The sequence below is a fragment of the Nicotiana tabacum genome, chromosome 3 (assembly GCF_000715075.1).
Source record: "Nicotiana tabacum cultivar K326 chromosome 3, ASM71507v2, whole genome shotgun sequence".
NCBI lineage: Eukaryota > Viridiplantae > Streptophyta > Magnoliopsida > Solanales > Solanaceae > Nicotiana > Nicotiana tabacum.
The window spans coordinates 126173730-126190854 of NC_134082.1; the positions used below are offsets into that span (position 1 = coordinate 126173730).

Sequence of the window (17125 nt, forward strand, 5' to 3'; positions counted from 1 at the left end):
TATATGCTTTTGTAACCTGTTTAATTTGTGGAGTATGTTAATTTGTTCGAGTAGTATCTGCAGTCTCAATGCAATTGCCTGCACAACTATGTCAATTTTAATTTGTTCGAGATTTTTCTGATTTATGTTGGGCTACCAAAAATAGATACCTTCAACTAAACATTGAAAAATTTCCCCCTTCAAATTATGAAATACACTAGACCAACTACTCCTTATGTAGTAATCTGTAAAAATGGAAAATAACTTGCTATAAAAAATTTCATTTCTATACACTATTGAAAACTTTATTACCCTAAATGTTCATGTTTAGTAAATTACCCTACCTACACAAGTTTTGTTTACAAAATATATACATTCCACCTTAAAAAACTCTCAATCCATTATTAGTGCCTTCAATTAAGGGATTTAGTTACACCCTTTTCCTTTTTTTTCTCCTCTTCTCTTTTCATATTTTTCCTCCGCCTTAAAATATAGTAATCTTCCTATATATATTGTTTCTGTTTGAGTAATCTTCCTATATACATTGTAGATATGTAATCAGATTTTGAGATGGTCATTTCTTATCTTGTCCAATTTATTAGTGGCAAAGCATAAATGATTCGAATGATAGAAATGAGTATTCACTGAAAAATAAGAGAAACTGAAGAGTAATGCATCCAAGGCGCCAAATCTTATGGATATTTAAATGCTGCTTTAACCTAGAGGCTCACTATATAAGGATAAAAACAGATGTAGCAGACATGAAAAGTGAGGTTACAGGCAGTAAATAGACTATCTCAGTGTGTCCGTCTAAACACAAACATTAGTAGCAACCATGAAGAGCTGATTCGAAAGGGATATACTTTCAAAACCTTGTATAACTCTTCAAATAAAATCATAATGAACTATGGTTTACTATAAAGTAAGAATATAAGTCGAGCTTTTAAATCTAAGCCATGACTCAAACAGAAACAATATATATGATAAGTCAGATTCCAGATTTATGATATATAACTTATCTACAATTTTCACACATTATTTTTACCTATTTAAATACAACTACAATAACATATTTAAATACAAATTTTATACAATATATCTTTTGTATATTTTGTATCTAATTTATACATAATAAAAATAAATTTCATACAACTAATTATATATTATACAACTTATCTACAATTTTTATACATTTTTTCTACTCAGTTATATACAACTACAATATCATATAACTTAAATATAATTTTTATAGAATGTTATTCCACTTTCATACAATAGTTAAATAAATAAAAGAAAAATATATAAACAATAGAATACAATTTTTCTACAATTTCTGCAGTATAATGTATGTCATGTCTTCTTCTTCTTCTTCTTCTTCTTCTTCTTCTTCTTCTTCTTCTTCTTCTTCTTCGAGTTTCAATCTGAAATTCAGCCAAAACCAAGTCTAATCTTCACCAAAGCCCCTCAAAATTGAGATATAAACTCCAAACTATATTCCTAATTATTTGCAACAACACCCAATCCAAACAAATAATGATTTTTGAAAACTCAAATTCGAATTCAAAGTCTCAAAACTTTTTAATGGCTGTCAATAGTGGAATTTCTACTCTCTTTTCCTTTGCTTTACATTACTGAAATTTAGGATTGAAAGACAGAGAGAGACGTAGAGAGAATTCTCAATTCTTTGCAACAACATCCAATCCAAACAAACAATGTTTTTTGAAAACCTAAATTCGAATTCAAAGCTTCAAAACTTTTTAATGGTTGTCAATGGTGGAATTGCTGCTCTCTTGTGCAAGATACGCGAGGAGGGGGAGGGGATGTGGAGAGAGAAACGTGGGGGAGTGGAAGATATGTTAGAGTAATTTTAGGACACTAATTATTATCATTAATTCCCTTAAAATGTACATAAATAGTAATTGGGTATATAAAATGTAATTATAATAAAATTTGTGTAGGGAGGGTAATATAGTTTCATATAGTGTATAGGAATGTAAAAATTTCTAAATTATAATCAGCGAAAAGCCCACTAGTCTATACTATATTAAAATCACGAAGCCCCTTAGTGAAATATTGTTCGCCTTTTTTATCCTTTAAAAATAGATTTTATATTAGTCAAATTTGTAATTTAATTATATTTCTAATATTTAGGACTTTTTGATCAATTAGTTATTAAAACCTTCCTTACTTGTACTATGTAAAAAGACCTAATATTTAGGATTTTAAATATAATATACTTGTCTTATAAGGCTATACTTACGACTAAAGTTTCACGGCATTCCAAGAGTTATCATCTATTTAGGGTTAAATCTTTATGGATACGACCATACCAATCTAAGATGGACAAGAACATGTTGGACTACTTTTTTCTTCTATAATGAGGGATCACGTTTAGTTTGAACTACCTTAGCTATAGTTGGAATATCGGTTTTTCAACAGGTAATTTAATTTTTTTATATAATATGAATTCTCTCTCAAAAATTACTCGAAGCATGTATTTCAATCAAGAACAAAATATGAGATCTAGCATGCTTCTTACTTGTATTATTTATCCATCTTGTTATGATGTTATTATATTTTTTAATAGTAGACTTTTTCAAGAGTTGTCACACGCAGAAAATATGATGTCTTTTTTGAGGTGATTTAATTTTTGTTGTCGATTATATGCACTTTCTCTCAAAGACAATGTCACCTATCTCATTGGAGAACAAAATAAGCCTACATCTATAGTGTTATTATTGTTTTTCACAAAAATTATAATCTATTCTATTTCGTGTCTCACACCTTCATGTAACATATCTATTTGGAATAATCAAATAAATAATACTAGATTCTTCTTCTTCTTCTTAAATTAAAATTCACAAACTTCAGAAAAGTTAGAATTATTAATATATTAAAAGAACGAATGCCTTTAACAAAATGTCGCTATCTTTTTTATCCTTTAAAAATTGAGTTCACACTGGACAAAATAATCATTTTATTATTTTTCTAATATTTAGAAATAATCATTTAATTAATCTCATACTATTTAGAAATAGTTATTTAATTAATTTCTTACTATATAGGAATAGTCAATTAATTATTCTCCTAATTTTTATAAACTAGAAAAAGTTTTTTCATTCAACGCCATTTGTATTTAGGAGTACTAAATTTCTTCTTTTAGGTTTCATAGGATGTTTCTTTAGTTAATAAAATTCTTCCTAAAAGGTTTCTTTTTTTGAGTTCTCCATTTAGGTTTAGGAGGGGTTTTTCTTTAGTTAACAAAATTTTACCTAAAAGTTTTGGTTTTTATTTTCTTTAGTTAATAGTTTTGAGGTAGGAAAATTAGAAAAGTTTCGTGCTAACTTTTTAGGACTACTTTTTTTAGAGTCGTCCCGTGATTTAGCAAGGTTGGGCTAGAATTTTTGGAGCCCGTTTAAAAATGAGGCTTTTAAGCCCGACCCAAGTAAGCCCGTGGCCCGTGAGGCTTGACTGAGGCTGGGCCGGGGCCGGCCGGCCCGTGGGTCTAATAAAATATTTATTTAAAATATATAAAAAATAAAAAGTATACTGCCTTTAGAGATGGAAAGTCAGAATTGGATCTTTACTAATAGGAATCAAAACTTGATCTTGAGAAGTTTCAAGAGATGATGTTGTCATGTATTGGAAGGACCATTCTAGAAAATATCCCGATCTTTCAATGATGGTGCGTGACGTATTTAGCATTCTTATTACCATTGTACCATCGGAATCACCATTTAGCATTGGTGGCGTGTTCTTACAAAGTATAGAAGTTGCATTTATTATGAAAATGTCCAAACACTTGTTACTACTTGAAATTGGCTGCACTAGTTTTTCCGAACTCAAACTAGTAATATTTTTTTATGTGAATTTAAATATTATTAATTTTTAAAATTTAATTATTTTTAATATTTAACTAATTAATATTGCATATGAATTGTAGATGAAAGTGAAGATGTTAAGACAACCTTGTCACAAGCGGATTCAAATGTGTTTGATGAAGATGATGTGTTGGATATCTCATAAGCAGCATGAACGTTCTCTTGAATAGTTTGTTTTAAGTTTTGACTTTTAGTGAATGAAATATAGTCCTTTCTTTTACTTTTTTTTAGTATTTATTGTGATATATTGGAACAATATAAAAAGTTATTAAGTTTTGCGAATTTTTTCCAATAAGATATTTTTTAACTTTCAAGTAATTATCTTTTTTAGGTCAGAACTTAAAGAAAAATATAAAATTATATTTTTAAAAATGATGGGCCGACACGTGGGGGCCCGCGGCCCATATAGGGCTGGAGTGGACTGACCATTATAAGGCCCATCAAAATAGTGGGCTAGCCCAGCCCGTCAATTAATAAAGTTTTGAGGTAGAAAAGTTAGAAAAGTTTCGGTGCTAACTTTTTAGGACTACTTTTTATAAACTATATTAGGTGAAAATGAGCCTTTTGAACTAATTTATGGATTAGGAGTCTTTATTTTTTAATAATTCTTTTTTTATCTATTTGAACTATATGCAATTTTATATATATACCTAGATTACACCTATCAAATTAAAATCCGTTCTAATTTAGTTTTTGTGGATCCTTTCAAAAGTGTATTGTCTTAAGTAGTAAAAACCTAGATTACACCGAGCAAATTAAAATCCGTTCTAATTTAGTTTTTATGGATCCGCCTCTGACAGTATGCTTTGACAAGGTTCTTCTAATCCAAGTTTAATGACAATTCCAATAATAATCGTAGGACAACATTTTTTTATTTACTGAATTAGCTAAATAGGACATATCAATTTATATAATTTTTAGACACTTGCACTTTTATCTTTTGTATTTCTTCTTAGTTTTAAAAAGAATATTTCATAATGTTAGCGGTGTTAGCTTCTTAAAGTTTTGTATGCAATAATATGGGATACACGCGCAACGCGTGTACCTTAACACTAGTACTATAAAATTCCTTTACACGAATTTTAAGTATTTTGATAACTATCAGTTTATAAAGTCTTTTTTAAGTATTTTGATAACTAACAGCTTATAAAGTCTTTCTTTATTTCCTTCTTGGTATTCTTTTAACTTATTAACCCTAGTCTTGGATAGCAATTAGATATAAAGGAATTTTTCAGTTAAGAATACAGTATCATAATTCTTATACTACGTCATAGTGATGATGTCCATCTCATTGAAGAAGTATTAGGCATGTGCCTAATAAGAGTTTTCTTTGGTTTGGTAGCCAACCTTGTTGACTTGGTTTGGTTGGTAGCCAACCTTGTTGAATTTCTTTGGTTTGGTAGCCAACTTTGTTGAATTGTGAAAAATGTGTGTAAATTGTCAAATATTGTAGGCTTTAGAGGGTGAAGCTTTGGCTATAAAAGGAGAGCTTCAACTCTCATTTCTATACACCAACAAAGAGAGAAAGAAAGAGTGAGGTTTCACAGACAAGGTATAAGAAAATAGTCTGTGAGGAAAATAGAGAGTGAGCGATATTGTAGTGAGGTGAGAATATCAAAAGAGGGTTATTTCTTTTGAGTGTTGTAGTGGTCTTTGGAGTATTTACCTCCGACCTACAAAGTGTAAAATTCCTTACTATAGTGATATCAGTTGCTCCTCTCGGGGTCGTGGTTTTTTTTCCCTTATTCAGAAGGGTTTTCCACGTAAAAAAATCTTGGTGTCATTGTTACTCTTTTATTCTTGTTAATTACCGTATCTCGGTGCTACATTATTATTCCGCTTTATTACCGTGAATATTATTTTGGTAAGGGGTTTATTCCCAACAACTGGTATCAGAGCACGGGTTCTGCTCGTTCACTGAAATACTATTCACTGTCGGTAGTACTATACTTGGTGAAAAAATAAAAATGTCCGGAGTAAAGTACGAGGTAGCAAAATTCAACGGAGATAACAGTTTCTCAACATGGCAAAGAAGGATGAGAGATCTGCTCATCCAACAAGGATTACACAAGGTTCTAGATGTTGATTCCAAAAAGCCTGATACCATGAAAGCTGAGGATTGGGCTGACTTGGATGAAAGAGCTGCTAGTGCAATTAGGTTGCACTTATCAGATGATGTGGTAAATAACATCATTGATGAAGACACTGCACGAGGAATTTGGACAAGGTTGGAAAGCCTATACATGTCCAAAACGCTGACAAATAAATTGTACCTGAAGAAGCAGTTATACGCCCTACACATGAGTGAAGGTACGAATTTTTTGTCACATTTAAATGTGTTTAACGGACTAATCACACAGCTTGCCAACCTCGGAGTGAAAATCGAGGAAGAAGATAAAGCCATCTTGCTATTGAACTCGTTGCCATCTTCGTACGATAACTTGGCAACAACCATCCTGCACGGTAAGACTACTATTGAGTTGAAAGATGTCACATCGGCTCTTCTACTCAATGAGAAGATGAGAAAGAAGCCTAAAAATCAAGGACAGGCTCTCATCACAGAAGGTAGAGGCAGGAGTTATCAAAGGAGTTCGAACAACTATGGTAGATCCGGAGCTCGTGGGAAGTCAAAGAACCGATCCAAATCAAGAGTCAGAAATTGCTACAACTGTAATCAACCAGGTCACTTCAAAAGAGATTGCCCAAATCCAAGGAAGGGCAAAGGTGAAACCAGTGGCCAGAAGAATGACGACAACACAGCCGCCATGGTGCAAAATAATGATAATGTTGTCCTCTTTATAAATGAGGAAGAGGAATGCATGCACCTGTCAGGTCCAGAGTCGGAATGGGTGGTTGACACAGCGGCATCTCACCATGCCACACCGGTAAGAGATCTTTTTTGCAGATATGTAGCAGGTGATTTCGGCACAGTGAAAATGGGTAACACAAGTTACTCAAAGATTGCGGGGATTGGTGACATTTGTATCAAGACAAATGTCGGATGCACATTGGTTCTAAAGGATGTGCGGCATGTACCTGATTTGCGGATGAACTTGATCTCGGGAATTGCTTTAGACCGAGATGGATACGAGAGTTATTTTGCAAATCAAAAGTGGAGACTCACTAAGGGATCATTGGTGATTGCAAAGGGAGTTGCTCGTGGCACGTTGTACAGGACAAATGCAGAAATATGCCAAGGTGAATTGAACGCGGCACAAGATGAGATTTCTGTAGATTTATGGCACAAAAGAATGGGTCATATGAGCGAGAAGGGATTGCAGATTCTTGCCAAGAAATCACTCATTTCTTATGCCAAAGGTACAACTGTAAAACCTTGTGACTACTGTTTATTTGGTAAGCAGCATAGAGTCTCATTTCAGACATCGTCTGAAAGAAAATTGAATATACTTGATTTAGTATATTCTGATGTTTGCGGCCCAATGGAAATTGAATCAATGGGCGGTAACAAATATTTTGTTACTTTTATTGATGATGCTTCACGAAAATTATGGGTTTATATTTTGAAAACCAAAGATCAGGTGTTTCAAGTTTTCCAGAAGTTTCATGCTCTAGTAGAAAGGGAGACGGGTCGAAAGCTAAAGCGTTTCCGAAGTGACAATGGAGGTGAGTACACTTCAAGGGAATTTGAAGAGTATTGTTCAAGTCATGGGATCAGACATGAAAAGACAGTTCCTGGAACCCCACAGCACAATGGCGTAGCCGAGAGGATGAACCGCACCATTGTGGAGAAGGTGAGAAGCATGCTCAGAATGGCTAAACTGCCTAAGTCATTCTGGGGTGAAGCAGTTCAGACAGCCTGTTACCTGATCAATAGGAGTCCATCAGTTCCGTTGGCGTTTGAAATCCCAGAGAGAGTCTGGACCAACAAGGAGGTGTCCTACTCGCATCTGAAGATGTTCGGTTGCAGAGCTTTTGCACATGTACCAAAAGAGCAGAGAACAAAGCTGGATGATAAATCTATTCCCTGCATATTTATCGGATATGGAGATGAAGAGTTCGGGTACAGACTGTGGGATCCTGTAAAGAAGAAGGTCATCAGAAGTAGAGATGTAGTCTTCCGAGAAAGTGAAGTTAGAACTGCTGCTGATATGTCAGAAAAGGCGAAGAATGGTATAATTCCTAACTTTGTTACTATTCCTTCTACTTCTAACAATCCCACAAGTGCAGAAAGTACGACCGACGAGGTTGCCGAGCAGGGGGAGCAACCTGGTGAGGTTATTGAGCAGGGGGAGCAACTTGATGAAGGTGTCGAGGAAGTGGAGCACCCCACTCAGGGAGAAGAACAACATCAACCTCTGAGGAGATCAGAGAGGCCAAGGGTAGAGTCACGCAGGTACCCTTCCACAGAGTATGTCCTCATCAGTGATGAGGGGGAGCCAGAAAGTCTTAAGGAGGTGTTGTCCCATCCAGAAAAGAACCAGTGGATGAAAGCTATGCAAGAAGAGATGGAATCTCTCCAGAAAAATGGCACATACAAGCTGGTTGAACTTCCAAAGGGTAAAAGACCACTCAAATGCAAATGGGTCTTTAAACTCAAGAAAGATGGAGATGGCAAGCTGGTCAGATACAAAGCTCGATTGGTGGTTAAAGGCTTCGAACAGAAGAAAGGTATTGATTTTGACGAAATTTTCTCCCCCGTTGTTAAAATGACTTCTATTCGAACAATTTTGAGCTTAGCAGCTAGCCTAGATCTTGAAGTGGAGCAGTTGGATGTGAAAACTGCATTTCTTCATGGAGATTTGGAAGAGGAGATTTATATGGAGCAACCAGAAGGATTTGAAGTAGCTGGAAAGAAACACATGGTGTGCAAATTGAATAAGAGTCTTTATGGATTGAAGCAGGCACCAAGGCAGTGGTACATGAAGTTTGATTCATTCATGAAAAGTCAAACATACCTAAAGACCTATTCTGATCCATGTGTATACTTCAAAAGATTTTCTGAGAATAACTTTATTATATTATTGTTGTATGTGGATGACATGCTAATTGTAGGAAAAGACAAGGGGTTGATAGCAAAGTTGAAAGGAGATCTATCCAAGTCATTTGATATGAAGGACTTGGGCCCAGCACAACAAATTCTAGGGATGAAGATAGTTCGAGAGAGAACAAGTAGAAAGTTGTGGCTATCTCAGGAGAAGTACATTGAACGTGTACTAGAACGCTTCAACATGAAGAATGCTAAGCCAGTCAGCACACCTCTTGCTGGTCATCTAAAGTTGAGTAAAAAGATGTGTCCTACAACAGTGGAAGAGAAAGGGAACATGGCTAAAGTTCCTTATTCTTCAGCAGTCGGAAGCTTGATGTATGCAATGGTATGTACTAGACCTGATATTGCTCACGCAGTTGGTGTTGTCAGCAGGTTTCTTGAAAATCCTGGAAAGGAACATTGGGAAGCAGTCAAGTGGATACTCAGGTACCTGAGAGGTACCACGGGAGATTGTTTGTGCTTTGGAGGATCTGATCCAATCTTGAAGGGCTATACAGATGCTGATATGGCAGGTGACATTGACAACAGAAAATCCAGTACTGGATATTTGTTTACATTTTCAGGGGAGCTATATCATGGCAGTCTAAGTTGCAAAAGTGCGTTGCACTTTCAACAACTGAAGCAGAGTACATTGCTGCTACAGAAACTGGCAAGGAGATGATATGGCTCAAGCGATTCCTTCAAGAGCTTGGATTGCATCAGAAGGAGTATGTCGTCTATTGTGACAGTCAAAGTGCAATAGACCTTAGCAAGAACTCTATGTACCATGCAAGGACCAAACACATTGATGTGAGATATCATTGGATTCGAGAAATGGTAGATGATGAATCTCTAAAAGTCTTGAAGATTTCTACAAATGAGAATCCCGCAGATATGCTGACCAAGGTGGTACCAAGGAACAAGTTCGAGCTATGCAAAGAACTTGTCGGCATGCATTCAAACTAGAAGACAGTGCTACCTCCTCTGGATGAATGAGACTGGAGGGGAGATTGATGATGTCCATCTCATTGAAGAAGTATTAGGCATGTGCCTAATAAGAGTTTTCTTTGGTTTGGTAGCCAACCTTGTTGACTTGGTTTGGTTGGTAGCCAACCTTGTTGAATTTCTTTGGTTTGGTAGCCAACTTTGTTGAATTGTGAAAAATGTGTGTAAATTGTCAAATATTGTAGGCTTTAGAGGGTGAAGCTTTGGCTATAAAAGGAGAGCTTCAACTCTCATTTCTATACACCAACAAAGAGAGAAAGAAAGAGTGAGGTTTCACAGACAAGGTATAAGAAAATAGTCTGTGAGGAAAATAGAGAGTGAGCGATATTGTAGTGAGGTGAGAATATCAAAAGAGGGTTATTTCTTTTGAGTGTTGTAGTGGTCTTTGGAGTATTTACCTCCGACCTACAAAGTGTAAAATTCCTTACTATAGTGATATCAGTTGCTCCTCTCGGGGTCGTGGTTTTTTTCCCTTATTCAGAAGGGTTTTCCACGTAAAAAAATCTTGGTGTCATTGTTACTCTTTTATTCTTGTTAATTACCGTATCTCGGTGCTACATTATTATTCCGCTTTATTACCGTGAATATTATTTTGGTAAGGGGTTTATTCCCAACACATAGCTCATAAGTATTACTAATACGAAAAGAAACATTACCATGTATTAGGCGGTGGTAGTTTCTTATATATAGGAATAGTGACTTTGCCCTAGTAGTATATTAATTATAGCGGAGTTTGCCTAGAGAGAAAAGGAAGAACAAGTTCATTGTTTGAAGCTACATCGGAGGGGCATACGGGACCGAGACATAGATGGTTATTATCGATGATCAGTCTACAACCTGATTCCGTACCTCTCAGATATGATTTCGATCAGTGAATGAACAGCTTACTTAGAACAAAGGAGTAATAGGTACGGTTTTTACATTCTTTCTGTTCTTGTTTGCGAAACAAAGTTTGCTCATTCTAAATATATTATGTAGTTTCATCTATGTTGTGTTGGAAATCTTTCTTTGATCCACGCAACTAGAGTTATTAGGCGGTGGTAGTTTCTTATATATAGGGATAGTGACTTTAACCCTAGTAGTATATTGATTAGCTGAAAGGAAGAACAAGTTCATTGTTTGAAGCTATATCTGAGGGGCATACGGGACCGAGACATAGATGGTTATTATCGATGATTAGTCTACAACCCGATCCCGTACCTCTCAGATATGATTTTGATCAGTGAATGAACAGCTTGCTTAGAACAAAGGAGTAATAGGTACGGTTCTTACGTTCTTTCTGTTCTTCTTTGCAAAACAAAGTTTGCTCATGGTAGGTATGTAGTTTCACGTATCTTATATTGGAGATATCACTTCTTTGAACCCCATGATCCACACACAACAAGAGTTATTATAATTTCATCTTCGTCGACCACCTAAGATTTGGTTAGTTCGGGGTTACATGAAGAACCTAAAAGAAAGGAAATCTTGGATAATCTCCTTTTAAGATGTTTATAGTTTTTCAACTTTTCATGTTTATAATTATTCTGTATATGATTCTCTTGTTTATGCTTGATGTTAACGAGTGGCGTTCAAGATTTGAACCTTAGCTTCCCCTTCATTTTTCAAGTTTGCGGCAAGTTTTTAAGATCAAATAGCATGTACTATATATCCGGTTCGATATATTTCCTATATATCTTGGTATTGGAATTACCGGGGGAAAAAAGATTTTCATACATGCTACAATTTCCTACAATCAATAAAGGTGATACTGGCTGAGCCAATGCTCCCAGAAATTTAACAGAAATCTTGATAAATTTCTTGAGTTTCTTCTTGATTTGAACCCTTTTCCTTGCAGCACGATGATATAAGATACTATACCTTTAGTAATGCTGCAGATCAATTTGATTTTTTGTTGTTGCGCATTTAATTAATTCCTCACACACAACATTTAGATTTCAATGTATTTTGCGGCTTTCTGAATATAGTTGCCGCCTAAATTTGAGTAAGGTTATCTATTTTAAAGGATAGTATTGCAAGAAAATTTAACAGTGTTCCCTCCTTTTTACTTTGTGATTCTCTTGTTTATGCATGATGTTAACAGCTATCTTCAAGATTTAAACCTTCAATTACCCTTCTTTTTATAAGTTTGCGGCAAGTTTTTAAGATCAAATAGCATGTACTAACTGGTTCGATTTCCTATATGTATATACTGGCATTGGAATTACTTTAGGGGGGAAAAAGGTTTTCATACATGCTACAGTTATTTTTTACAATAGATAAAGGTGATAATGCTCAATAATTATTGCTCCCAGAAATTTAACAGAAATCTTGATATATTTCTTGAGTTTCTTCTTGATTTGAACCCTTTTCCTTGCAGTTAGATGATATAAGATCATATACCTTAATTATTACTGTAGAAGGCAATTCCCAATTCAAAGCAGGATATTATATTGGCACACATATTTGTACGTACAAAAGATGCAAGCATGGCAAACTTTGTTCAATCAGTTAGTCATTGTAACTAGATCATTAGCATACAAAGGAAACAATTCACTCACAGATATGCCGGGCAAGTTTTCCCTAAATCACGCACTAGGAAAAGTCATGAATAACTAGGCTACTCCTACCGATAGTTCTCGTTGATCAGAATTGAGATGGGAGCAGGAGCAACTGTGCCGAACTTCTCCTTGGAATCCAGTAAGAACGCCAATATTTGACAATTTATCCATGGCATGAGCAAACTCAGTCCTAAATATAGCCCTCTCATCCAAAGCATAATCCATCACCACCGCTGCCGTCTTTTCATTAGCCATCAACTGTTGATCAGCAAACAGCAGCCCTCGTCCTCTTGTCAGAGTCTTGTAATAGTGATTATCAAATGAAGTTCCAAACGACGAAACCGCTGACAGTCCCTCGGAGTATGATATAGCAGACCCACTCAGACCCCTCGCTGTATGTTCGTTGAACATATTGTTGATGGTGTTGTTATCGTCTGGACACTTCTGCATCAACTCTTCAAGAAAATCAGAAGGAATCGTTGGATCAGGTAAACCTGTCCCCATGAAATTACTGAGCCTTGGCCGAATGAATTCACAACCAATCTTCCCGATGTTATGTCCTCCTTCGGATGATGAAGAAAATAAACAGAAGAGAAATTTCAAAAGATGTACAAGTGTTCCAAAAAAGGATGCAGAATCCACCATATGAAAATTAAAGTATAGGATTAGAAGATTACCAAGTAGTGCCACCGTTTCCCTCTCATCAATCCTCTTAGCGAAAACAGCCTAAGTGTTTCAGTGATATTCCCGTTTGGTCGTGGAATTTCAGCCATTGCCTCATCAAAGAATGACTCCTTACTGTCCCTTCTGCCCGTAAGCACAGGATAATATAGACCACCGGCCTAAAATGTACAAAAGCAGCATGTGAAACGGAAAGCTTAAAGATATAATACTTTTTTATACTTAAGCTTAAAGATATAATACTTGACGATAAAGTGCCAATTTGTTCGCAAAGCTAGAAGATATTAAAATGCACTGTTTATAAATATTGTACCATACTTTCCGAATTGTACCCTGTTAACATATATATGATACCTCTAAGAGGTGTAAAATGTTCTGTTATGTAAATATCTGAATATGGATCATTCAACTAAACTACTTCAAAGATATAATACTTGGAGTTGAAATGCCGATTTGGTCCGCAAAGCTAGAAGATACCCTAATGCACTGTTTAAGAATATTCCCATATTTTCTGAACAATGCCCTGTTGACATGTAAATGATACCACTAGAAGGTGTAAAATGTTTTTTTTATGTATTAAATATCTGAATATGCACTAGGATCGTTTAACTAAACTATTTCAAGAAAGATGGATTGCATGCTAGTGCATGAGTTACATCCATTTCACGCCAGATTCTATTCTCCAATTGCTCCTTGAACAGGAACACAGAATATATCCATGTAAAATAGAAATGAAGTACTAAGAGTAATAATGAAGAAATCAGCAAAAAACTTAAGGTGCTGGATTATAAGAAACAAAGGATATGGCGAAATTCATACCAGAACGATGCCATCTCTTGTTGCAAGGACAAGGATGGACAAGGATATCAGAACAAGAAACAACCCCAGGGCATGCCTCCTCAATCTCATCTTTTATCATATCAATGAAATCAAAGCCTTTCAATGTCCTATTTGGGATGGCGTCACGTTCAACAGTCCCATTCTCGCTATTACTGTCAGCTAGCAGAACAGATGCATCACAACCCTGAAATTAGTGAAACAGTAAATTCACTGTCCGGAAACTCTGCCTAATCAAAAAAGAAGAAGAAAAGCTTCATAGTCTGGAGTTGTTTTCACAATCAGTCTGAGCTCCTTAGCTTGTTTGCTAAATATCATTTCTTGACTCCCTTAGGACTCTAATCTCTATTTCAGAAGTAATGCCATCCCGCCCTCTTTTTATTACCCAAAGGAGAAGTGGGTAAAGGAATGTGGATACATACACAGAGGGATATAACTACAGGTAAATATACATTAAAAATATTCGGAACTCAATAAGCATAAAACTGAGAAGGCAACTGATCCAAGATCTGGTAAAACCTCCATCTGAATCAAACGACGAACACAAGGCACAAAGACACATGACAACATATGAAGAATCACAAGTGCACAATGCACGAATCAAGATACGCGGTTAATTATTAAGAGAGAAGCATCCACAAGTACATCAAAGAAGTACAATTGCACGTGCGCGCATCAGGAACCAATGCAAATAAGAAATAAAAAATCCACCAAGTATTGTCAATATACGTCTACATGGACAAGACCAGGACAAAAAGTCTGCATAGAGCAAATAATTTGAAACTCAGTAAAAACACACTTCTAAATATTGGGAGGATAATAGGAACTGACCCAATTGAAGCAGTTAAGGAACTTAACATAAAAGACTAAGACAACGCACGAAAAGTTCACACGACGCAAGATAACAAATATCACAAGGCTAATTATAAAAGAAATGTCTACAAATCTATAAGAGAAATACAGAAAATGAATTCACAATCGATACATGCATGGAACGTGTAACAGAGGAATAGTAGTGACAAACGGTAAAAATACTAAAAATATTGTGTATCGAGGTCACATGCACTTGAGATTGTAGAACCTAAAAAAACTAAGAACTGCATCAAATAACAGAAGGAACGACACAAAATAGATCAATTATCATCATTTTCTTGATAATACGAATTAGAATTGCTTCCAAAAATTAAAAGTGAAACAACATTAATGCAGCAGTAGAGTACATAGCATAAGACATTAGTCTCTTTTAATACGATTGCAAGCCTCTTTAATCCCCTTCCCCTGCTTCATTATTAAAGGTACTAAATCCTTTTCTAGATGTAATCATGCTTACATTTTTTAAAAGAAACGATTATACATAGGTGTGCGCACAATGGATTCATGAACAGATAAATATGTGTCCAAGACTGATGCGAAAATGAGATGAATAATATACAATCCCACAAAAGCCAGTAAAAAGAACTCATGAACGATGCACATATCAAGAATCAGTAAAACAGTAACAGATGACAAAAATAATTTTAAATATAAAGTTTGAACAGAAGAACACCATTGCACATACAAGAGCACCTAAAATTTGGGAAAGAAACAACAAAAAATAAGAAATTGAATATACTTAATCAAAGGATTCAGGAACTGGAGAGTAGACGGACCCAAATAAACAATCATGGAAAAGAAGGCGCAAGAGTTGTGCTGGGGCGTTGTGTTGCAGCTGAACGATTCTCAGCATCATTCTCCTCACAATGTTCTCAACATTCCCACATTTCTCCTCATAATAATCATATCGAAGGGGCGTACGAAATTCAGACACATTACCAGGCACAGATTCTGTTTGCGCTGCCATTGTTGTCACGATGCCGCAACCAAGAATGAGAAAACCGCCATTAAAGCCCAGTTCTTGTTCAACATTTTGAAAAGAGAGTAATGGAAAATGACGACTCAACAGAAAGTGAAAATTGGGAAAGCATTGGTGAGGAATTGACACCTGACTTGCTTTCTAATCTACACCGCTATATGTAACACAGAAAACTAGCTCGCGCGCGCCAGGGTTTGAAACGGAAGATGGAGTATAACTGTATAACAAATAGCATTTCTTTTTCTTCTTTCTCTTTTTTTGTTTGGGGCCAAGATTTTGGTAGAATTGGATACATTGAGAGTGAGTATCCGAATTCCATGACTCAATTGAGAGCATGGTCGATCAGAATTGTAAGGAATCCGAAGGTGGAACGGAGAAATGGAAGGGATTTAGGAAAGTTCTGTGAAGGGGGATACGTGTATATGTGCTAAGGTGTAGAACAGTGAAATGATAAAAGGGTGATACCCTGAAAAATAACTTTTTTTAAAAATAGCTGATATATAAAAGGTGACATATGCTCGGTCAAGTTCGAAGAAAGAAGTTATATTTTAAGGGTCAGGATTGCTTGTTGTAATATTATCATTCCTTTTGGTGTAATTAGTTCGACCAATTTAAATTCACGTCGTGTAAGTGATTAATAAGTATATTAAGCTGGATAAAAATACTTTCTATCAAAACAATATATTTCTAAAACTTTCACGTAACCAATTCGTGCACAACTTAATTCGCCACTCTATCGAGGATCGAGCTACCACGCTATTGAAACCTGTATACGGTCAAAATCGGGTTTGACCTGGAACGAGGCAGGCCAAGGTTCGACCCTATGTTATATTGGACCGCGGTATAAAGGTAGACAGCTGAGCTCGAGACCCTGAGACCGATCGAGATCGAGGTCGGCTAAGATCGGGGCCAAGCAGGATAGAGATCGAGCAAGATCGAAGGAAGCTTACCGGGCCAAATAACGAAAAACCAAAATATCCGCAATCGGGCGAGGATAACGGCAAAAATCTCGGCACGTATCAAGAAAAGGCTGATTAATTAGTCAATCATGAGATTTCTTACTGTATTTAGAATTGTACCAAGAGTAGGATTCCCCTACTATATAAAGGGGATCTAATCATTTGTAAAAGGGATCACATTCAAGTTACATAAAGTAATATATCGTCTTCTTAAGCTCTCAATAGCTTGCTATTTTGTTCATACTTTCCAGTAAAATACTTGTTTGCTCGAGGGTGACTTAGCTCGAGGATCAAAGCTAGACGTCTCATTTGGTTTGCATTATTTTATAATTTCAATATCTATTTACGTTAGAACTCAGTTTGTGCCAAGTGAAATCACGTGTCTTTAAAATCACAGTATAAAT

General features: G+C 35.7%; 1 protein-coding gene across 1 annotated transcript; it reads right to left on the minus strand.

Moving 5' to 3' along the window:
• Positions 1–12258: 12258 nt before the first annotated feature.
• Positions 12259–16239, minus strand: LOC107830366 (putative Peroxidase 48). Its single transcript, XM_075240641.1, is given in 7 exon segments — positions 12259–12955; positions 13070–13099; positions 13102–13234; positions 13893–13928; positions 13930–14097; positions 15556–15764; positions 15767–16239. Coding segments are annotated over 7 exon segments (1134 nt in total). The 5' UTR covers positions 15816–16239; the 3' UTR covers positions 12259–12446.
• Positions 16240–17125: the final 886 nt, after the last annotated feature.